The sequence below is a fragment of the Triturus cristatus genome, chromosome 10 (assembly GCF_964204655.1).
Source record: "Triturus cristatus chromosome 10, aTriCri1.1, whole genome shotgun sequence".
Classification (NCBI taxonomy): Eukaryota; Metazoa; Chordata; class Amphibia; order Caudata; family Salamandridae; genus Triturus; species Triturus cristatus.
The window spans coordinates 985,240,794-985,266,269 of NC_140593.1; the positions used below are offsets into that span (position 1 = coordinate 985,240,794).

Genomic DNA, 25,476 nt, shown 5'->3' on the forward strand with positions numbered 1-25,476 from the left:
TCCAAACTAAAGTTTCGAGGAAAAACTTTAATTCCATATTTTTCCAGAGTGCCTTTAATTCCTTTGTGGTTCAGCTGGCCATGATAAGTTTAGAGGAATGGATGACCACTTCATTATTTAAAAAGTTGACATCTACAACATCCAAATCCCTTTTCGACTGGATTCTACCTCCGGATTCATTTGATTTGTCTTTCCATTGAGATGTTTGTATTCCAAAGGGCATCCTAGTCGTGGTTAATTGCAGATGAATAGGGTATTAACATTCCTGTTTTGAACCTTGTTATCAAACTGCCATCAGGTTAGGTCCTGCAGATATATGGCTAGAATTTTCTTGAAATAATTTGAGGAAAATATTCTTACATTTGCGGTTGTGGATAACATTGCAATAAAACTGTTCTGTTTATAGACCACCCTGCCTTGAAATCCTTCTTTTACAACGGTAATGGGAATTGTTCGGTCTTATCTTGGTACACAACACCGGGCCGTGTAGAAATGTTCACTTTTCATCATTAATCTAAATAGCTGACTAACATATCCACCACTCAAATTACTTTCATATTTTCACTTTACTAACTCCCCACTAATCCTTTATGGGTTCCGAAGTAGCTTGCTACTCACTGAAAGAGCACTTCAATGCACATTAGGGGTCGCAAGTGCTATATAAATTCAAACCTTATTAACTTCTTTATCCCTCCACTATCCTTCTCAATCCAAATAACTAACATATCAACCACTCAAATTACTTTCATATTTTCACTATGCTAATTCACCACTAATCCTTTCTGGGTTCCAAAGTAGCGTGCTACTAGACAAAAAAAGCACTTCAAAGCACATCAAGGGTAGCAAGCGCTAAATTAATGCAAACCATTTTCCCTCTTCTATCCCTCCACTATCCTTCTCAATCCAAATAACTGACTAGCATATCCACCACTCAAATTATTTTCATATCTTCACTATACCAATTCACTACTAATCCTTTATGGGTTCTGGAATAGCGTGCTACTCGCCGAAAAAGCGCTATATAAATGCAATTACAATACAATACAAGGGCCTGAAACAGTTGTTTCTAGTTTTTATGACCTTTTTTTCTTTATAACCATTAACAGACATCCACTAAGTATGCCAGGGACATGAAACTTCCTCTTTTGTAAATTGATGCTGTTGTTTTAGTCATTTTACGTTCTTTAAGGCATGCTTCTGTGAATGCAGAAGCTGCATCTGAATATTCCTCTTGATATGTTCAGAACGTATGCATGTTCCTTTTAGTTAATTGCTATATGTATGTTTGTTTGAGGTACATTTATAATGCGTAGGTAACCAAAAAGCATACTGTACACCGCATCAGATACCGGGATAAGAATGTTCCTGTACCCAAAGGTTCTAGAAAAAGAACAGTTTTATTGCATGTGAATACTAACATCTACACATTGAATAATTTGAGGTTTTGCCTCTTCCTAGGTCTGTTTTACATGATGTGTTAACGGTATATTTGTGCTGAACATGCAGATATATTCAATTGGATCCATATTGAGCTGCAGATATAAATACGTTTTTTTAATCCTGTTGATTAGTGTGATCTTGGATCTGGCTTAGTAGCATACACCCTTTCCCAGGTACAAATGTGCCACCCTAAGAAATGTTAGTCCTACATCTTTAAAAACCCATTCAGTTGGTAGATTTACTAACCAATGGATTTGGTGAGCCAGAGAACATGATTGGGATGCTGTCCATTGAGATTCCCAAGACTTGCTGAAAATTAAGACATTTAATTTGCACCTTCGCTCCCTCACAAAGGAATGTGCGCTACTTGGAGCCACAGGTCATCAAACATTTGCAGAACATTTGGTAGACAACCTTTTAACCCACTATTTCCAGCGTGGAAAAGGAGGTCCTGTTTCTAGACTAGAGGAGGATTTACCAATGCAGTTGTTTCTCACAGGTTATGCCAGTATGTTTTATCATGGCAAGATATAGATTACACTTGTGGTCTATATTTGAGCGTTATACCTACGAGGTGTCCAGACAATTCAAGGAATATATATCCATGCTTAGACCTGGGTAAAGAGGAGGTTAGAAATTGCATGGGATATAGATCCTCATAAAGATTGCAGCATTATTCAGGAATAGCGATATCTGGGGTCTTCCACTGAAGAAAGGAGAACAGGACAGACAATGACCTGCTGTCCAAATGCAAACATCTCTCCGATATACTAAATTATGAGGCACTCCAACTGTATCAAATAGCCACATCACAGCAAAATCAGAGTTCCATCCTAGCAGGACATGCCATTCCTCTTTCTAATCAGCCAAGGTTCTTCAGTTTTTCAAAGCAAGAGCTAATTTTCACTCACATGGTATGACCAGCTCTGCCTCTTGCTTATTCATCCTAGAGGTGATGCTTTATGGAGAAAATGAAATCTGTCCCATCAGTCTCCAGATCAGCCAGAAATTCAAGTAAATCTCATGAAGTAAATGTACTTTATTTAGTAGTTTTGTAAAGTAAGGAGCTTGTGGCCTTGCACCAGTTTTGCATTTTGAATGTAAGAGAACAGAGTCCAAGCAAAGGCGTAGAAGGAAGTAAGACTCTAACCAAAAGCAATGTGAACAAATCCATGTTCAGGATTACTATATTGCAATGCTTTTGTGCGTGCATTATTAAATTAAAGAATGCCTTAAAAGTTCAGTTTTTACGATTTTCTTACTTGGAAGTAGTTCAGATCTAATTTTAAGCTGTGGGTAAGGGCATTCCATAGTTTAGACCCTGGGCGCCTATAGACCTACTGTCCTGTATTTGTCATTTGATGGTACATTTCTGGATTGCGTTCAGGTTCATTGATTGGAGATGGCATGTGTAAAGTTGCAAGCCTTCTGGATGATGAAAATAATTTTTAAATGTGATTCACGATTCCACAGTTAGGCTGCATGATTGTGAAGTCTTTGCAGTCTGCATATGACCTGTTTTGTAGCTGTGAGTAGACCAAGTGACAGAAATCCAGATGTTCCTAACCTATAGCTATTTTTGTTGCACTTGATGATTAGATTGCGTTAGTGGACAGACCAACCTGAGCATAGACAATTTCTTGTCTTTCTTAAGAGATCTGTATCAAAGATTTCCCATGGATTTCTTACATTTTTGTTGGACAGTATAGAACCCAGGTACTTTGGCCATTCATAGTTTTACCTGTTCCCTGTTATTCCACCTCCTAACATACAACACATGTTAGAAGTGCTCTTCCATCATCATTGGATTTCAATCAAGAATAACTTTTGGCTAGTGTCAGTGGTAGGCAAAGGCATTGCAGTACAACGCCCACCATTGCAACTGTCAAACCTACCTCCGCTTCTTACAAAAGAGTGCCAGGCTCTATTTAAGTATATAGCCGGGCTTCTCTGAATAGGACCCAAAAAAGCAGAGTTTTCAGCCCAAGGTGAGGCTAATCTTTTCAAGTCCGAAAGGAATAGAGACCGCAAGATTCCTGACCATAGTTTTTAACCATGCCAAGCTGTTCATTGTCTTTGCAGCTGCAACAATCATTGTTTTTCTGATGAATACTACTAACAATAAATTCCCCCCAGGCGCCAGAGTGAATCCGGAGATTTTTTCCCACATCGCTTCTGCGTGCCAGCGGGTGGCATTGTGTGGCTTTGCCTCAGCTTTGTCCTGTCCGCCTTGGAGACTCATAGAGACGCCACCCCTGCACACTGACATCAATTTCTTTCTTTCTGCACCTTCAAACACCAATCTGGAGCTTGCTCCCAAGGTTTTAACTTGTCTTCTGACCATTCTATTCACTCAAATTTCCTTTTCCAGTGTTAAGGGAGCATGTTCCCACAAAAATCCACAGAGTTTAAGCCACAAACCGATGTCCACAAAATGCCTTTGCCCTCCCACACAAAATAAGCAGTTCTGTTATTGACCCAGTTCCTAAGAGGGTGAAGGAGCATGAGGAACAATCTGCATCTGATAATTAGCTTTTTAACTCCACCTGAACCAGTAAAGGATCTGGCATTGATGTTGGCTAAGGGTGAAGCGGAGGCGCTCAGAGGAGCTCTGTTCAGAGAAAACTTGATGGTGCCATGCCATTTCTTATTGTCCCAGTAAGCTGTGCAGGAATGTTTGGACTTTGGAGGGGTGATGTAGTCTGTTAGGGCAGGCTAGGGATTCCTGAAATCTAGAACTTTCCACCCCTATTTAAAAACCCCTGCACGGGAGAGACGGAGGCGAAGATGGGGGAGAGGATGTAGCCTAACGGCTAGGGCGGTCGACCTCAAATCAGCGGTACCGGGTTCGAGTCTTGGCAACGACGCTCAACATCCTGTGATTCTGGGCAAATCACTTAATCTCCCTGTGCAACAAAAATGAATGTGTCCTTATTTAACGCAACTGGTGCTCATGTAAAGTGCTCCGATACCTTCTGGTCAAGTTCGCACTATAAAAACTGTAGGGGAAAAAAAGACCCTGGGAATTGGAAGGCGATGACCGCATAAAAATAAGCTGGAAAGAGACTCCATCTAATGCCATGCTAGGATGGACTAAGGGCTTTGAATCTACCTCACCCCTAGAATGGGTCTCTCCAGCACTAATGGCACTGGCCCTCTTATACCCCTATACCCCTTGAGGACCTGTTTGGTGAAGACCTGGACTTCACTGCGACTCCAGGTGCTCTGCATGACAGCTGAGAGGCGCTATGGAAGTTGGGAGTGTGCGCAGGAGGGTGTTCTGCTGGCTGAGGGGCTGCCAAGATGGCCCTACCAGCAGGAGAGGAGTGCCTTAAGCCATGGCAGAGGAGAAGGCTGATGCAGGGAACAATTGAATCAAGCTCCTCAGAACATTTAACATTTTAGAGTGCAGGAGGCCTGTGGAAATTGATCCTGATGGTTAGCCCTGGTCATAAGGAGCAAAGTGAGCCAAAGCTCTTTAAAATTAGCCCAACGGGCCAGAGTTGTGCCAATTTAAAGATTTGTTGTTTGTAAAACAAATAATGGAGTGTGTGGCACAATTCTAGTTTTAAAGGATCCAGGGTCGGCAAGGGCCCGGGGGTGAACAGATCTTCATTCTTTAATTATCTTTGGCAGGAAATGTGCATGGTACCTCTTCCCGGAGTCAAACTTCGGCCGTGGGGACTCCATTCCCTGGGGCCCATTGCAAGACTGCCCTAAGGACCCCATCCCCTGGACAGAGCTAAAAGGCCTGGAGCCGATGAGTAAGGCTGGCACATTACATTGCCCGCCTCCTGCCTGTGTCTGGGGTGGAGCAGACAACGCCAACTTTTTGTTACCCCCTGACTGCATCTGGACAGTGGCGAGTGCTGGGTTCCCACACATGGCCGAGAGCAGAAGCAAAATTTGCGCTAGCATCAACGTGGAAGCAGCAGAAGAAAGGCACATCCACCTACGGTCTAGTGGGCCGGCTGGGGCGCTCCTGCAGCCCCCAACAACAACCCACTAATTGTGGGTTACATGTGTGGGACTGGGGCACCCAAAGCTAAAAAGATCAGAAAGCAAAAAACAATTGTGGCTTCCAGGTTCAGGAAGGCACTTGCAGAATATGCAAGCTCTCGGGCTGCAGTGCCCCATAATTACCCGGGGTGGGGCTGCACTACCTTTTGTGGTTCCAAAAGGTGGTGAACGGACACCACCAATGTTAAATGCAGATGTTCGGAGGATGGGGGACTGCAGAATGCGTAGCAGCCAATCACTGTTACTGTTGGTGGATCCATCCTTAATGCCATCTAAGCCTCTTGACCCCACTTAAGGCAGTTCCAACTCTGGGGCTGATGCATATCCAGTCTTTAAATGTGTGCCACAACCCGGGCTGGTTCCTGCTACACTGAAGCCAGAGGAGGACCAGATGGTTTTTTCCAACACAAACTTGACAGAAGTTGCGTCCTGTAGCCGTTCTGACACAGCTGATCAGACTCCTTCTGTTTCAAACAGAAGCCTACCACTATCCAGGAGTTGCCCTCAAGTACTCCTCAATCTTTTTGGCTCTGATTTGGAACCTAGTCAGCTTGACCTGGGTGATAAAAATGGTGATGGCTGGGATGATGCATCCAGGTGCTGCAATGATGATTATATTCTTGTGTGTAGGAGAGTAGGGTCTGCTTTCTATGTTCACCCCCACTTTTTGCTTTTGCTTTACTGGTTTTCGACTTAGATGTGTCTGTGGGCCTGCTGATCAGACCCACAGCCCTGCTGTTCTCTCTCTAAATTAATACTATGTTCTTTAGGTGCATAACCCAATTGGATAGGATCACCTTATTGGCCCCTGTACAGTGTACCTTAGGTACCCAGGGCATAGGTGTACCCTAGACCTACCAGGGGCTGCAGCATGTATTATGCCACCCCTGGCCTGGCCTTCCATTATGACACAACTGGCTGATCACTCAGCTGTGGCAAGGTCGTGTAATCACCCCTTGCTTAGGTGTAGTATTCCTATACCTACCTTATATATAGACACTTGTACCTATCAGCCACTCCTATGGCAGGCCTTAACAATCCTGGAGGCAGAGTGCTTGGTAACATGTGAGATAGTGCTCTGGCATGAGCTGAGCCTGTCTGCAGCTTTCGGAACCATGTCCTTATAGCTGTTCTATGATATAGCCTACCATATACTCTTAGTGCCTTATAATCTTAAACGGTTATGGTAACTATGGTTTGGCTTTATCAAAACATGTCGTGTAAGGTGTCTAACACGTTGAAATAATACCCCCATCCCATTTCTGGTGATGAGGATATTATCCCTACCTTCTAGAGGGAGAAGACATGTGGAAACCTACTTACCCGGTTAAAGTTAACCAGAGCCCCAGCATCACAAAATGGATGCTGCTGCCACAGACACGAGTCTGACCTCCTGCTGCTGGGAGTGATCCCGGCACGGGAGGCTTGGACAATAGGTTTCCTGCCTTGGTAGGTGCGAGCACCACCCCAGACAGGCCTTAGTGTATTTGGGCAGGGAGGGATGAAAGAAACTAGACACTGCCTGGGGCACACAAGGTGTCCCATGCATAGTCCAGTTCAAACCGGTGCTGGGGCACTCCAGCCCCAGTCCTGGCGCGAAACAGGACAAAGGGAAGGGGGTGTAACCACCCCCCTCCCAGGTCCCACCCATAAGGCGTGACCTAGCAGGCAACCCAGCCCCCCAGACTAGTATAAGTGTGGTAGCTGGGCCCCAGGAGATTAGATTATCCTGAACCTGCAACTTGAACAGAAACTCTGGACCTTCGACATTCGACGAAAGAAGACTGAAGAATCTCCCTTGTGGCCAAGGAGTGGTCACCCTGTGCGAACAGGCACCATCAAGAGACTTACCCTTTGCTTTGCTGAAGTTCTACGAGGGACCGACTGCAGAGCCTGACCAGAGCCTTGACTTCCAGACTTCTCTGACATTGATCCACATCCACAGCCAAGAGATCCGTGGAGGCGACGAGAGACGTGGGACCGGCTACCTGGGAAAAGTGGCGAGTATCTTCCAGCGCAGCTTCTGAGGCACCCTCGAAGTTGAGCACCGGGGAATGAGAACCCCAAGCACCATCTGCACCGAAGATCAGCCCCCCACACTCCACGAGTCCTGCGTGGGGTCCTTCTGCATTTTCCTGCTTGCCGCGTCTGTGCGGTTGCTTGCCCTTTGGCTAGTAACCTTTGCGACGACACACCTTCTATTTTCTACTGCTGGTTTGGCTCCTCCAGACTGGCTCCTGCTCCTCTGTAAAAGAGAAGCACCCCAGACCTTCCTGGTCTGCACCAGAAGCAAGTCCTCCATTCTTCGTGGGTTCCGCTTGCCAAGGTTTGGTGAGTCCTAGTTCGACTTCGCCGCCGCCAACAGCACGAGCCTTCGTGGGACAGCTCGCCTCCTGGTCCTGGTCGTCCTCGACGTCTCCTGGTACCCGTGGCTGCTGCGACAAGCTTCACCCGCAAACTCCCGACATCGCCTGGTTCCTTCCTGGTTCCACGTGGTCACTGGCTAGTGACCCAGACTCTGTCCCTTCTGCTTGCAGGTATCCTTCCTTCTTGATCCCGGCCTTGGGATCCACCGGACACTCTTCACTGACTGCCTGTCAGCATCTTTCCTTCAGGCATCCATAGGAGTCGACGACGAAACCCGACGCAAGTTCACACCTATGCACCCGCAGCCCGTGGGCTAGGTAACTTTGGTACTCCGGTGCTCATCAGGGTATTGACTATCCTAGTGTCTAGTTCTCCAGTCTCGACTTCCTAGCTACTCCAGAAGTGTCCTAAATCTTATTAATTCTAAACTGTACTATTTCTATCGATTATACGCATTACGCGTGAGTGTTTCCACTCTGCACCTGAATCTCGTGGGCCTCCCACTTCCTAACCTTGGGTAGTATAGTGTAGCCCCAGCGATTCCCTAGGCCTAGGCCTATCCTATTTCCGTGACAGTGGTCCTTATACCACTTACTTAGTATATGGTTTGCATGGCCCCTAGGGCCTAACTGTATTACTTACCTCTGTGACTTAATGTATGCTTGAATAAGACTGTGTTGTACTTACCTCGAATCTCATAGAGTGCTGAGGGTTTGACTAGAATAAATACACTTTATTTTATATATATATATATATATATCTGTTGTGGTGTCCTTTCATTGAGTATTCAAGGGATTACATATGTAATAACAGCTGGCTTCACATGCCATTCAGAGTTTAGCCTAAGACTGCTCTTGTCCATGCTACCACTAGGATAGCTGGTCTATAAGGTTGACTTTACAACCAATCACCATAAGGGTTGTTTGGACTGATACAGGGTGTACACTAGAATTAGTGACATCACATATCAGGCCAACTTCTCACATTGTGGACTTAATAGAGACCATGGTCTGGACACTGTCCCAGACAATGGGTTGAGTTCACCTGCGGCCTATCAACAGAAGAATCTGCCTCTCTCACTGTACTCATCTAGAATGCAGCTGAAGTTATTCATTTCCAGCCATTATCTATTGAGGTGAAAACGGACACACTGACAGAGGTTCTACAGCCTGGTCAGACTTCCACAGAGCCACTCCTTTCATTCAGCGAAGTTCTGACTCGTTAATGAGCACTTGGCCCACAACTTTCTCTTCCTAGCTGGTTATAGGCAATACGCCGTGACCATTTAGATGAACCCAAACTCGTTCTCTTGGACGACTACTGATAGGTAGTTGTAACGCATAGAGGCATTTGGGAAACTGTTTTCCTCCGCCAATTTGGCCCTTTGTTAAGTCAATGCGAGCTGCCTCCTGTTATATTTACATTCACTTTGGGATATCATCTGCGGAATCACGATTAATTTCCCTCAAACCAGGCACAGAACATTCAGGATGGCCAAGACACAGTAAAATATGCCATCCTTTCTGGCCTTGCCACTTCTGAATTTTTAGTGAGGGCAGTTGGTACCATTGTCGGGGCTTTGGCACCACGCATGGATCACATCCACAGGTTTTTCGAGTGATGTCCAAGCGTCCTAGAATTTCTGGCATGAGCATGTGTCCTCTGATCAGGCAACAGCATTTGGGGGGATCCTCTGGCACAGCAGCAAAGCAGGACCCTGCACCGGGGGCCTGCACAATCTACACCTCTGTGTGGCGACTGTGTGGTAACAGTTGACTGCTTTTTTAACCTCCTCTCATATCCCTCTAAACCCCACACACACACACACACACACACACACACACACACACACACACACACACACACACACACACACACACACACACACACACACACACACACACACACACACACACACACACACACACACACACACACACACACACACACACACACACACACACACACACACACACACACACACACACACACACACACACACACACACACACACACACACACACACACACACACACACACACACACACACACACACACACACACACACACACACACACACACACACACACACACACACACACACACACACACACACACACACACACACACACACACACACACACACACACACACACACACACACACACACACACACACACACACACACACACACACACACACACACACACACACACACACACACACACACACACACACACACACACACACACACACACACACACACACACACACACACACACACACACACACACACACACACACACACACACACACACACACACACACACACACACACACACACACACACACACACACACACACACACACACACACACACACACACACACACACACACACACACACACACACACACACACACACACACACACACACACACACACACACACACACACACACACACACACACACACACACACACACACACACACACACACACACACACACACACACACACACACACACACACACACACACACACACACACACACACACACACACACACACACACACACACACACACACACACACACACACACACACACACACACACACACACACACACACACACACACACACACACACACACACACACACACACACACACACACACACACACACACACACACACACACACACACACACACACACACACACACACACACACACACACACACACACACACACACACACACACACACACACACACACACACACACACACACACACACACACACACACACACACACACACACACACACACACACACACACACACACACACACACACACACACACACACACACACACACACACACACACACACACACACACACACACACACACACACACACACACACACACACACACCCCCCCCCCCCCCCCCCCCCCCCCCCATTCTGGCTGCCAGGCTACAAATTCTATTTTCATCAGACACTACAATAAGTTTGTCACCTGGTATGTTTCGCACATGGAAACCCATTGCAAGCTAATTATCAGATGTTTTGCGCTCCCTTGGGTGGGCGCGGAAAGGTTATTTGTTGGCTATTTAGGCCGTTTCTGTTGCCAGACCAACCATCCTTGTTCAAATCCCAAGTTGTTATGCGTTTCCTTTAAAGGTTTATGTCCCACCCAAACCTTTTGAGATGGTGCAGTGGGACCTGAATTTGGCTCTCAGAATTCCCTGTGTACCTCATTTGAACCAATGAACAGCTGTCATTAGGCCTCCACCATCTCTGGACAAACTGGTGTTGAGGATTCACATCGACCTTTCAAGGACAATCGGGTGGATTAGTAACACTGTATCGGTTAGAAACACAACCTTAGAGCAAATTGGAAATATTTTGACTGCATTAACAACTGACATTTAAGCGCTCATTGCAAAGTCCAATAGGAATAACCAAAACATTCATCATTCAGAAGGTAATAAATTGAACCCATTGTGTTAAATAATAAAATTAATTACAGAGCTCCTCAAAAAATTCAGATACTTGTGCAAAATGCTGTATAAAAGCACATGTTATTAATATTGATTTTCTTTGATACTTAAGGCACCTTCACAAGAAATAATTTAGTGCTTAAAAACAGTACATAAGAAGCCAGAATGGATGGAAGGCATCAGCATATCCATTGTAGTTGGAAGCCCTCTGGCATTAGCCAGTGTGGAAGCCGATAAACTGCACTCTTGGTTGGTGGAATTAGGCGTCAAAGGAGGATTAATTTTTGCCCACAGTTGCCTTAATTATGCAGCAAGAAGTGACTTCTATATCTGTGTTTCTTTGCTTTTTGGCATTTGAAAACAATATTACTGTCTGGGTAAAACGGTTGCCTCATTAATTAGTACATGTTTTCACCAGATGCTGTAATGATAATTGAAATTGACAATTAAACCTAGTTTGCATGCTAAGCTTTAAAATTGCAGAGAAGACCTGGGAGACTTTTCCACACATTGAAAGAGTCAGCAGCACTAACACAAATAGTTGCACTCCCAGAATGGGGCAGATTGTTCTCAATACTTTCAATATTACTAAATCAGCATGTCCTAAGTATCCTGTGGTGGAGGCAAATTTTAGACTGGTAACTCCGTCATTGAATTATATAGTGATCAGATTAGAGGCGGTTTCGGGCTAATCAGTCAGTTTAGCACCCAAAACATTACTATTACGATGAATCCAAATCTTTTTAGAATGACTGTGTTATCCCACTCCTGGCTTATGCCAACACCATTACTTATGGGGTTAGGCAATCCTTGCACAACCCACTTAAGGCTATCTTGCTCTCCACTGCCAGATTCTTTTCTCCGATAAGAAAATTCAGCATTTTCACCGCAGTCCTTTCCCATTCACAAAGGTTGCTCATTAAAGCTAAAGTTCAATTTAAAATCTGATACCTAGTCTACAATCCCCTCCTCCTGCATCAGCTGTCCTATTTAGTCAATGTATTCTACTTCAAAGAAAACTGGAAGGCAGAAAATCTGTGTTCGGCCCAAGCTGAACACCAATGTGTTTTAAGAGTGGCTCTAGCTTTGTGGTATGGAAATCATTCCTGAAGATCTAAGGACCACTTGTCCTCTTATGATGTTTAGGTAACTCCTAAAATAACACACATTCTGGTTGTAATGAAATTAAGTATGTCTTTCTTTATACTTGTCTCAGTCCGTACCTTCTGACTGTATGTATTGTTTGGGGCTAATAGATATATTTACCACTTAGTGCAGTGCTGTGGAAAACTGAAGTAAATCCCACCACTAAAAAAAGGAAAACTAAGCATATATTCTCGTAACGTCTGCAATGGGGGTCTGAAAGCTCCAAACAGGTTGGTCTTTTGAAACTGCTATTATTCTTATTGAGAAAAGGTGGCGTTCAAGGCATACAGATGTCATTTGTTCATTCATTCTTACCATGTTCATATCCGCAAGGCAATGTGCCTTTTTTTTTTTAAATCTTGGCCTTCAACAGTTGCAGAGTTCATGATCTTACAATAGCTCCGTGGTTGACGGTAAGAGAAATATGAATTTTGACACCACTGGAAATGTTGCCACATTTTTCTAAAGCGTGACTGTTTCCTAAATTTGCATCCAACCTACACATCCTCACCTCTGTAAAAGCACAGTGAACTGCTCGTGGATTGTGTTAAGGCTTTGAGAAAGCCATGAAAGGGGTCTCGTAGATTATTTTTTTCCTAAAATTTACCTGCAAATCTGTGGCAGGTAAAACCTGCTACAATGTGATGGTCGGAAAAAAAATCTCATACTGGAGAACATTACTTAAAATAACCACCATTTTTTTTGTGGTAAGGCAGAGTCCTTCCAGTCATTATTTTGTAGAAAAGTAATAGTTTTGCAATTTCATTTGCCTTTAGTTGGAGCTAAAATAGCTATGATGTGATGCTAGCTTTTCAAGCTAATGCTTGGAAATGTCTTAGTTTTGAGAGATTGTAAGAATGTATGTTGGTTAAATAAAGCTTAAAGTGCTTTGGCTGTAGATCTTCTAAATTATAACACTTGAGGCATTTTAGACTCTGATTAAAAACGTTGGCCATTACTTTACATTTCACTTTGTATTTGTGAAGTAGCTTTTGTTGAGACCCTCACATCAACTTATAAGTTGTTTGATGATGTCAGTTTAACTTTTTGGGGGCATCAACAGCCAAATTATTGTGTGTCAGTAAGCTTCCTCTTCTTTATTTCAGGTTTACACGACCCGAGCATTTAGGAAGCAGTGCCAAAATCAAATGTAGCGGTTGCCACAGTTACCAGGAATCTACCAAACAGCTTACAATGAAGAAATTACCAATTGTAGCCTGTTTTCATCTCAAAGTAAGATGTTGCCATGAACTTCTGGATATGTTATTTAGTGTTCACCTTTCAAAAGTAAACAGACAAGTGTATTTAGCTTGTATCCACTTCAGTTAATCTTTACTAATGGGACGTTTCTAAGAAAGGAGACCATTACAATTTAGAACAGCGTAGGTCTTTGTTTCTTTTAGAAGTGCAAATCTGGCTCAGGGTGCTTGGCCTCCTAACTGTCTTTCTGACCACAGCATACCTGTTGGTTTCGAAGTCTTGTTTGCCCGCAGTAGTTATTGAATGTCAGGACAACATTCATGTCTCTCACACACAAGCATTTTAATCCTTTTATCACATGTGCAGTTTCTCATCGGTTTCATTTACTGCAAGGTTTCTCATGTTGTCCATTAAGTCTTCAAGAATTGCTGATTCTTCTGGACTCAATTTCTCAGTTTATGATCTCCCCAATATTGCTGGGAATGTCTGGGTACCCAGAATTATGTGCACTGATGTCACTGGTGCTTCTGTATATTCAGGATCCAACTTCTGTAGGTAACTTGACAACTGTCATTCAGAAGAAAAAAGGTAAGTGTCTTTGTTTATATAGTTTTGATTTCATATCGTTTTCTCTTGCCCAACAAAGCAGCTGTATCAGGAAAATGTTTGTGAGCAGCTTCTTCTGGCCTGCTTTCCAGGTTTCACACTGAGTTTCGGTCTCAAAGTTGAGTATTAACAAAAAGTGATCTCTAGCTGCATAGGTGGACTAAACTTAGTTTCCCCAAGGTGCCATAACATCCCATGGTTCAAGACTGACAGTTCTGGAAGCCTTTCTTGGTGCCTGATCTCTTGCTTAGACTCGTCCTGAGCGACGTAGGAGTCTTTCTCCTAGACCAAAGTGTGCAAGCCAGACAGGCTGCCAACTCTAGTGGTTCGAAGAAGCTGTGTTTTGCAAGGATTGTACCTCTGTCACTTCAAGGTGGAACACATAGCCTCCAATACACCTCCTGCTAGTTACTTTGCTTTATACTCTTTTGCCACCTACCCCCGCCTAGCTCTTTGAACCACCCCTGCCAAATGTTCGTTGAGCATTCTAAAGTGCCAGGCTACGTCACAATGATGTACTTTTTGTAGGAAGCAAGACTCATGTTCAGAGTTATGTCTGTGCTATGAACGGCTTAGAATAATTTGGAGTTTCCAGAATTGATGCTGAGCACTTTGCTTCCTTCAGTGTCAAAATGTTCTGTGAAGAGTGCCAGAATGGTACCATACCCCTTAACAAACCACCTGTAGTACCCAGTCAAGCCAAGGCATGCCCTGACTTGAGTCTGGGTGGTTGTAGCTACCCAGTCCACAATTGTCTGGAGCTTGGGTTATAAGGGTTGAACGTGGCCTCCACCTACAAGGTGGGCCAAGTATACAACAGAGCCTGCCCTATCTTGCACTCACTTTCCTTGATAGTGAGGCCTGTACCTTTCCAGGGTGGAGCAGGTGATCCTCCCAAGTGAAGCTATAGACAGCAATATCATCTAGATATGCTGCAATAAAGCGTCCAACCCAGCAAGTGCTTTGTTTACCAACCTTTGGAAGGTGGCAGGGGTATTCTTTAGTCCAACTGGCTTTAAATTGATAATGTCCATCTGGGTCAAGAATGCCGATTTATCTTTTGCTCCAGGGATCAGACCATTCTCATCCAGGGGATACTCATCAATAGTCATAATCTATGAATAATCCCCACCCACGTGCGGGATCCCGGAGCATATAAAAAAAACATATATGTATATATATATATACATATATATATTACCTACTGGCGGTCGCCAGTAGGTAGTTATAGTTAGGACCCCTTTTCCATAGGAAATCCGCAACATTCTATTTTGAATAACTTTGGCGCCGGTCGATGAATCCTCGCGAATTTCTCAAAATAGGTGGGGCGCTACGCTCCGACCCTGAAAGTCTCGGGGGGATTCGTCAAGCGGGGGCTGAGATAAAAGGGGGGTCCCAAAGCGCGTTTTTCCCATGCATTTTTCCATAGGACCTTTAGAACGAGCTACAGCCCGAACGGCTGAACAGAATTACTAGAAATTTGGCAGAGAGGTAGCCATAAGGTCAAGGAAGTGCCTTTTGCAGGTCTGGTGTAAATCTGTTCAGTATTTCCTGAGTAAATAGCATTTAAAAGCATATATATATGTGGGCGGAGCCTAACCACACATCTCATCCTGAGATCTGATTGGCTGTCAGCACTTCATCCAAGAAGTGTTGGCAGCCATCTTGGGACAAATATACATGATAGCACCTCATTAAAAAGCATTGCAGTCAATAGAAGGTTTTAAGACTTTAGTTACATTATAAATCATTTGTTGATGGTACCATACTCATTTTAGGAATTGTGGTATGTTCTAAGGTGATTTCACCATGTGAAAAAGCCTTCTGCTGGGATATCATGATTGAGAGAAAAATATTTTCTCATGCTTTTACCACAGAGGTTTGGAAGGTGATCTATAGGCTAAACTGAGAGCTTATTTTCTGTAAATTCACATTATCTTTCTCAGTCATGTGAGAATGAAGTCTGATATTCTCAGTAAAACATGTACATCCAACAAGGGCAGAGACTGTCAGTTGATTCCTTTGTGTTCTACTGCAGCTTCCCAGAGTGTTCCAAAGAACTACTAGAGCGCTAACAGTCCTACTTATGATAAACGTATGGCACACCTGAAGCCATCTTGCTTGGATTAAAGTGGTAACTCTTAAAACATTTAATTTAAAAAGGAACAAAATGAGGGGGTTCATTTTTCCATAAAAAGTATGATTAGTGCTGCAGAAAGAAAAATTAGGGCACATTTTGAGTGACTTCTCAAATCCTCTTCTATTTCATTAAAAAATTCTGACATGCAGACTGAAACATGCACTTTCAATACCAGCAGCAGTTTTCCCTGGTGAGCAGTAGCTTTACTACAGTGATCTAATGAGCAAAAAGAGTGGTAACATTCTGAATTTATGGCAAATGTGTGACACATCTGAATGCCTTCTTGATGGAATCAAAATAAAAAACTGAAAGTATTTCCTACTGAGGAGACTGCAGTAAATGAGGAAATTAGGAAACTTCATAACAAATAAGTCTCCCAAGATGGCCACCAGAGACAAAAGAGCCCAAATGTAGCCCAAATATCACCCAGATGTAGCCCAAGTATAGCCCAATGACAGAATGTCCCAGAATGTTCTTAAAAACAACTAGAGCGCTTACTGTCTTCATTATGACAAAAGTATGGCACACCTGAAGCCATCTTGATTGGAATAAACTGGTAACACTTAAAACATTTAATTTAAAAAGGAACACAATGAGGAGGTTCATTTTGCCATAGAAATTATGATTAATACTGAAGAAAGAAAATGAGGGCACATTTTGAGTGACTTCTCAAATCCTCTTCTATTTCATTAAAAAATTCTGACATGCAGACTGAAACATGCACTTTTAATACCAGGAGCAGACTTCCATGGTGGAGTAGTTTTACTACAGTGATCTAATGAGCAACTAGAGTGCTAACATTCAGAATTTATGGCAAATGTGTGACATATCTGAATACCTTCATGATGGAATCAAAGTAAAAAACTGAAAGCATTTCCTACTGAGGAGACTGCAGTACATGAGGAAATTAGGAAACTTCATAACAAATAAATCTCCCAAGATGGCCACCGGAGACAAAAGAGCCCAAATGTAGCCCAAAATCAACCAGATGTAGCCCAAATATAGCCCAATGACAGAAGTGTGCAAAACACTTATTATTTTGTGTTTTTGCAGTGTTATATAGTGCAGACTTGTCAGGTATTGGAGTGCTTTACATGAGCATTGGTTACATCACACAAGAACAAATTCATTTTGGTTGTAGACATGGGGAGACTAAGTGATTTGACCAGAATCACAGAATGTCGAGCTGAAGCAGAAACTTCAACCTGGTTCCCCAGTTGCAAAGTCTGCAGTTCTGGAAGTAACACCACATCCTCTCCCCTAAGTGCAACATTTAATCAAGTGGTCAACTGGATAAAAAAACATAAAGATAACAAATAATTTAAAAGTGCTTTGTCGCTATTTGAAAACTCAGAAAATATGTCCTTATTTTAGTCTTTTAGAGCACTAACCATAATTTTGATGCCAATAAGACCCTCTCATATATGTAATTTCTAAAGGAAATGCTCTAGGTATTACAGTTTTGATTACATCAAGATGATGTCAGGCGTTCCACACTTTTGTAATAAATATAGAATGTTAGCAATCTAGTTGTTCATTAGGATACTGTTGGGAGGCAGAGGCCAGGGGCACGGACTCTGAAAATTGAAGGCAGGTAGGAGGGTGCAAAGGCAACAATTTAACCACACTGAGCAGGCAGGAAGGGCCGTGGAAGCACAACAGACTATGGAGGGCAGTGGAAAGGGGGGCAGGGGCAACAAACCAACAATACAGGACTTGCAAGAGAGGCTGTTGGAGGGAAGATCTATTACGGGTCAAGGAAGCTAGGGGCGGTCCCCAGATCCCCAGGAGCCACCACAGAACTGAGCAGGAGAGTGAGTCAGGGACAAAAGGGGCACCTTAATTTGAGCCGGGGTGCCTAGGAACGCTTGCTCCAAAAATGAAGAAAACAGACATATGAGACATGGAATTGGAGGCAGAATACAATGGCAGTTTAATGAGAAGATGCAACTTCAAAGAAACCGCAGAATAGAGACATAAAGTACAAAAAACAGAATCCAGATAATCATACAGCTGTCATAATATTCTCTGTATCTCAATTAATGTACTGACAGAGAGAGAGAGAAAACACATCTATAAATGCATCATGAGAAACAAGTTACACCAAGGAAAATGTTACCTAGGAACACTCACGTTTACTCTTAGAGCAAGCATTCCTGCAATTACAATACAAAATCTTTTAAATGCAAAAGTAAAGAGAACAATGGTTAAACATAACATGACATTTCATATAGGTAAAATAGAATAAGATACTTCAAGCAAAGCAGAGCAAGACATTTTAAGCAAAGGAAGACAAGAGCTCCCAGCTCTTGGGGAAAACCTGCACTGCCTGTTAACCTACATACAGACGGCGAGGTAGTCCGTCGATATCTGTGGGTGCTCCCTTTTCATATCATTTTGTGGGCTCCTTTGCACGCTACATCTACCTACGTATGCTACCCAAAAGCTTCGACTGCAGATTTTACCAGACATTTCGTCATTTACCCACTTAATGCTGACAATGGACTGGGTGAAAAGGTCAGTCTCTCAGGCCAATCGCTTATCGTAAGTTCCATAGAGCAAGCAGAAAATAATGGGTATTGTACGGGAATTCAATATATTCATGTATAAAATCTCCTCAGTTCTCCTAACTTGACGCTCTGCGGTTGCCACTTCCTTAAAAGCGGGAAACCTGCCCAGGAAGCAAGTACCAGTCCAGGATGCAGCCTACTGTATGTCGACAGCTTCAGGGGGATGTTGAACTTTGATACCAAGCACGGAGCACTCGGGTAGGGTGGGGGCTACTAGTTTGGATCAGAAGGCCTCGCAGACCTGCCTTCAGACTGCTATACACTAAAATTGCAGAGCTATGGTCAATTTAACAAAGAGGCCTACATATTGAACAGAAGGGCCTACACAGGGGTTTTATGCTGGCTGAGTGGTAAGGATGTCTCAGGATAATTATATAGCAATACAGGACCCGCTGGTCAATTTAATACGGCCTACAAATGCAGCTGGCAGGGCAAGGACAAGGGTCTCATACTTCAGGTGTGGACAGAACGGGCCAGGGGCCCCCTGTGATACAAAATCTACCCTCCTTCAAGGCTGTGGCAATGTAATAGACCATTGTGGGCAGAAGGAAGAGGCAATGGTAGTACAACCATACATGCCAACAGACCCGATTCAGCCAGGAAACGTCCAATGTTTTTAAGCTCAAATGGGCTTTATTTGATCTGTCTCCTGTCTACAATATCCTCTTTTTCAATGTAACTCAAAGGGGAAAATCAATACCCCAGTTTTTTTTCAAAATCTCCCTCTTACCAAGTTCAAAATGTTCGCAAGTATGGTACATTGGATCATGGAAGGAAATGGGATAGGGACATGGACTTGGATAACAGAGGACAGGAGGGACATGGAGAGGTGCACCAAACTGACCCTGCAGGGCAGGCATCAGGGTTTGCAGCAGCACAATACACCACACAGGGCATGCAGGACGGGAGTGCAGCACAACAATCCATAGAAAGCAAGAGGGAGGGGACAGGACCATGCACATGCACAACAGAGAACAGAGGGGCAAGAGGCAATGGTAGCTAGCTGACCATAATGGACAGACAGGAGAGAAAGCTGCAGCATAACAGACCATAAAGGGCAGGAGGGACGGATCAGGGGCATTACAATGGAACAGACAAGCCAGGAGGGAGGGAGTAGGGCTGGGGGCAAGGGGGCAGGGCAGGAGCAGCAAGATAGCCATGGAGGTCAGGCAGGATGGGCACTAGAAGCAAGACACACCATGAAGAGCAACAGTGAGACTGTGATGGCATACACACAGACCATGGAGGGAAGGTGGGAGGGGGTCAGGGGCAGCTAACTGACCACACAGGGAAGGTGGGAGGGGCCATGGCAGCACAGAAGACCATACATGGCAAGTGGGAGGGTTAGTGGCAGCACAATGGCTATGATGGGCAAGAAGGAGGGTGGAGGGGCATGCACAAAGGACAATGGAGGATAGAAGGGAGGGTCAGGACCTGTGCACAGACAAGAAAGTTCAGGGGAAGGGACCTCACAACAGACCACACGGGGCAGGCAGGAGGAGCAGTTGCAGCACAACAGACCAGGGAGGGCAGAAGGGTGTGGCAGTACAATGGACCATGTAGGACAGGAGGAAGAGGATAGGGGCATGGCATGTGGACAGGCAGGGTGGAGGTGGCAGGGACAGGTTACAGTCATCTGACAATGCTAGGCAGGTGGGAGGGGAGTGGCAGCTCAACAGAACACTCAGAGTAGATAGGAGTGGCAGGTCCATGGGACATGGTGGGCAAAAAGGATGGAGCAGGGGCATGCACAAAGACATCGGAGGGCAGGGGGAAGGAGAATAGGGGCAGCAAGCTAAGCACAGAGTTTAAGCAGGAGGTCAATGATGGGGCATAGAATTGGGCAATGGAGGGCAGGAGGACTGGACTGGTACATCATACTAAATTGAGGGCAGTGGCAGCACATCAGACCATGCATGGCAGGAGGGAGGAGGCTAGTCCATGGATTCACACAACAGAGGATAGGGAGGAAGGGGATGGGGCAGCAAGCTAACTGTTCAGAGAAGGCGGGTATTAGGAACTTTATTGTTTTTAAAACATTGTGTCTGTGCGAACTACTTAAAATATGAACAAGTATGCAGCATAATCTCACTTTTATTCAGGAAGAAGAGGACGTTTGTGACTGTGACTCCGGGCTCACTTGGCAGAAACACCCCCTGACCCTCCACCCCCTATCGCAAAATGTAATGCCCGTGAAAAGGGTAGGTGAACACAGTGTTATATAGAACATAGTCCTGAGAGCACGATTGAAAATGAAAACTAGATATAGTGTATGGTATAAACTATGCACCAAAAAGTGTGATATAAGATGAACCGGGCGTGAAATATAATTTGCAATACATTGTGCGCAATGACAGATTCATTGGAGAGCGCGAGATAGCACAGGCACTAGCGCGTGCTATGCGATATGCGCCTTGGAGTGTAATATGCACAGGGCAGTGTTGTGTAACCTAACTAGTCTCTAAAGTTGTAATATAAAATATGTGCTGGGGAGTGTAACGTTGCATATGCACTGTGACAAATATATGGATCCCAGATTGTAATATGTATGGCATAGCACTGTGCGTTATAACATAGGCATCGAGAAAGGCACGTTAGATGGGGCAATATAACCCGTGCGAAGACAAGTGTGGCATGACATATTCACGGGGTGGTGTTACAGTGCACATGGGCTAGAGAGTGTCATAGCATATGCACTAGCTAGTGGAATACAACACAGAGGTGTGTGGCACTCGGCAGGCAATGGTGGGTGTAACACAGCATTGGGCTCTGTCAGGAGCACGCTGTGACTCTCAAGTGATGTTCGTCCCCTTTCCAGAGAGTAAAATAAAAAGTATTACACATCCGGCAGTGGATGTGTGTTTTATTAACCGTGAGGGGGGTTTCTTGCATAGTTTTGGTCGAATTTTTGTCGAATCCCCTTTGAATGGCTTGGTGTGCATGTGTATTAAATGTGCCCGTCAATAGCTACCCATGTTTGTATAAATAAACGACAAGGGTGTCTACCAGGATTAGGCACGGTAGGGCATCAGACATGTCAGAGCTTCACTAGTGGTGTAAATACATTCCACGTGGATTCATTGCATGCATAGTCGCCTTTTAATGAATATCACGCAAATCGTCATGGTGATAGGTACGTACAGTTTGTCCAGCATGTCCTAGGTGTGTCTATAAATATATATTTTTTAAAAATAATAAAAAACAGTGGCCGGCCCTGGGGATTGGGGTCAAAAAAATATAATTAGGAGACTGGCCCTGGGGGATGGGGTCATCAGGGCCAATAAATTAGAATAAGAAGGGGAACCAAACAGCCCCCCTTCTTAAAAAACTAAAATAAATAAAAGACTGGCATCGTGCCGGAGGCCATGCCCCCTCCGTGCAGCACTCTGCAAACGCGCCCCCAACAGGCATCTCCAGTATGCGCCAGGGAGCTGCGCTGCAGCCAGGTGTTCTGAGGCCAAGCCCCTTTTTACACCTCTCTGCAACGCAGCTCTGTGGCGCTTACTGGAGGTACCTAGTGGTCTAGTTTGACCCTAGGGACCCTTAGGATTCAGGGGGACTCTCAACTTAGAACAGCCACAGGGCGCGTTTACACAGTGGTGAAGGGAGGGGACGGGGCCTGAGGTGACGTGTGCAAACACGCACTATGGCATGTTTTAAATTGGGGATATAATTTCCCTTCAATACTGAGGGCCCCTGGGGGCTAACTAGCCCACCAAGTGCTTCCAGTAAGCGCCACTGAGCTGCATTGCAGAGAGGTGGTCCAGGCCGTGCCACTTTTTACACCTCTCTGCAACGCAGCTCTGTGGCACTTACTGGAGGTACCTAGTGGGCTAGTTGGACCCTAGGGACCCTCAGGATTCAAATGAACTTAATCTCCCAACTAAAAATGGACACAGGGCGTGTTTACACAGTGGTGAAGGGAGGGGACGGGGCCTGAGTTAATGTGTGCAAAAACGCCCTGTGGCCTGTTTTAAGAGGTAGTTTTAATCCCCATGCCCTATTATACACTAGGGGCTTACAGAGGAGGTCATGCTAATCACAGGGGGACCCCAACGCATAATGTTCCCTAGTGTATGTAGGTGTTTTCACTGTATTCTAAGTGTCTTTTAACATAGCACTGGCTCTAGGACTGGTTAGTCAGACTCAGTTACCACCAGTATCCGTCTGAAAAAGTTGAGGGTACAGGATGATTTTGCAACAAGGCTTCTTTCTGCTCTTCTTTTTGTTCTTTCTGCACGTTATCCTTCTTCCTGCACTTATCTTCGTATTTGAGGACTTCTGTTGCTTCTTTCTGCACTTCTTTTGTTTCTTTCTGTGCATTTTTTCTTCTTTCTTCACATGTCCTATCTCTGTAGGCATAGTTAGAAATTAGCATTTAAAAAACCTTTGAAATTCACTGAAAAAACCATGGGTTTCACACACGTTATAGTTAGGAATTAGCATTTAAAAAACCTTAGAAATTCAATGAAAAAACCAAAGGTTTCACACATGTTATAGTTAGCTGGACATTTCACTCGTAAAAAACCATTGAAATTCCCCCGTTATAGTTAGTTCAGCGAACTATAACTCGCGCGCCCGCAATGCACTACTGATGACGTCACATATTACATCACTCATGACATGGTCACTGACATCACTCATGACATCACTGATGACATCTCAAATGACATCACTGATGACATCACTGATGACATCATCCAGTGATTGTGTGTTTTTATGAAAATTATATATTTTTTATATTTATGTATATCTCAAGGTCAAAGGAAGAATAAATGGGTATATAAGTGTCTAAATGGATACTTTTTTTGGGAATTTTTTTTGTGTAACTGACTGTTTAAGTGTATCATAGTGAATACATGGCTTACTGAGTAATCTTTAAATATTTAAATATCTGTATCAGTTTCTTACTTTGTGTATAAGTGGCTGCATGGGTTGGTGAGTAGCTACATGAGTGTCTATATAGGTTATTAGTTGGTTTTTTATCACTATGAGTGTCTGAGTTTCTGTATGGTTCGGTGGGGGGTATTACTTAGTGCATAGGTGCATGAATGAGTGACTCACTGTTTGTATGTGTTGAATACAGCATGTGTGCAGGACTGTATGGGTGGATGAGTGTGTGCATGGGTGTGTTAGTGAGTGAATGACTGTCTCAATAGTGTCTTTATGAGTAACTACATATGTTTTAAACTAGTATATGTGACTATTGGTGTATATAAGTGAGTATATGTGAGAGTGAGAGATTGGAAGAGTTCCTGTATGAATAAGTATGTGTTTCTATTAGTGATTGTTTAAAAGAGTAAGTATATGTAGAAGTAAGTGTGGTGGTGTGTGTATAACTGTATATGCAAGTAAATGGATGATTGATTCTTTATTAGCATGAGTGACTATGTGTGTGAGTTACTCTATGGATGAGTGGCATTGTGTAACGGGATGTACAGGTGTATGAGTACATATGATGAGTGAGTACATGTATGAGTGACTGTAGAGGACTGTTGGTGAATTACTGTATGTGTATGTGGTTCTTAGAATTACTGAATAGGTTGTTGTAACTGATATTGATATGTTCATTATTTTGAACATTTTAGTTTCTATTTTTGAATGTGTGTTTCAATGGTTATATTAGGGGGAGAGGAGGTCTGCCACTCTATCACAAGGATGATGTAATCAGTGATGTCATCAGTGATGTCATTTGAGATGTCATCAGTGATGTCATGAGTGATGTCAGTGACCATGTCATGAGTGATGTAATATGTGACGTCATCAGTAGTGCATTGCGGGCGCGCGAGTTATAGTTAGCTGAACTAACTATAACGGGGGAATTTCAATGGTTTTTTACGAGTGAAATGTCCAGCTAACTATAACATGTGTGAAACCTTTGGTTTTTTCATTGAATTTCTAAGGTTTTTTAAATGCTAATTCCTAACTATAACGTGTGTGAAACCCATGGTTTTTTCAGTGAATATATATATATATACATATGTGAAAATATACATGCAGCCTAAAAATGTTTCAAACATGGCAATGCTGTAAATTACATAGGTTTGCATTGTAGTGCCCCCTAACCCATAAGGAAAAAAGGAAGCACCAAGCCAATTGTCACACAACAATGCTTTATTGCCATAAAGCAAACTTGTAATTGCAGGCACTTGCCTGTAGGCTGCAGTAGAGTATCAAGAAACAAAGAAAACTGACACCTTGCCTTTAAGGCATTAGAGTAAGGGGACCGTGCCTTTAAGACCTGCAGGAGACCCCTTGCTCCCATGATGCATCACGGGTGACAGTTAGGTCAGTTCTTTTTTCCGGCTCCTTCTATGAGGATCCTGGAGCTTGAGCTCTTCAGTTTTTTGACTATAATTTTGGTAATACAGAAATTCGACATTTTCTGGCTCCTGAAAGCGGGTTCTGCTGGTTTCCTGAAGAATTAAAAAAAAAAATTCCAGTCAGAATGCCTGCTTTATTTAGGAAATGCCCTTCCTGTGGCAATAA

At 43.8% G+C, this 25,476-nt stretch overlaps 1 protein-coding gene across 5 annotated transcripts in view; it reads left to right on the forward strand.

Moving 5' to 3' along the window:
- Positions 1-25,476, forward strand: part of USP22 (ubiquitin specific peptidase 22) — a 570,028-nt gene that overhangs the window by 483,764 nt on the left and 60,788 nt on the right. For all 5 annotated transcript variants that reach the window (XM_085628912.1, XM_085628913.1, XM_085628914.1 and 2 more), the window contains one exon: positions 13,578-13,704. In XM_085628912.1, coding sequence (XP_085485038.1) covers positions 13,578-13,704 — 127 coding nt within the window. The remainder of the gene's footprint in view (positions 1-13,577; positions 13,705-25,476) is intronic.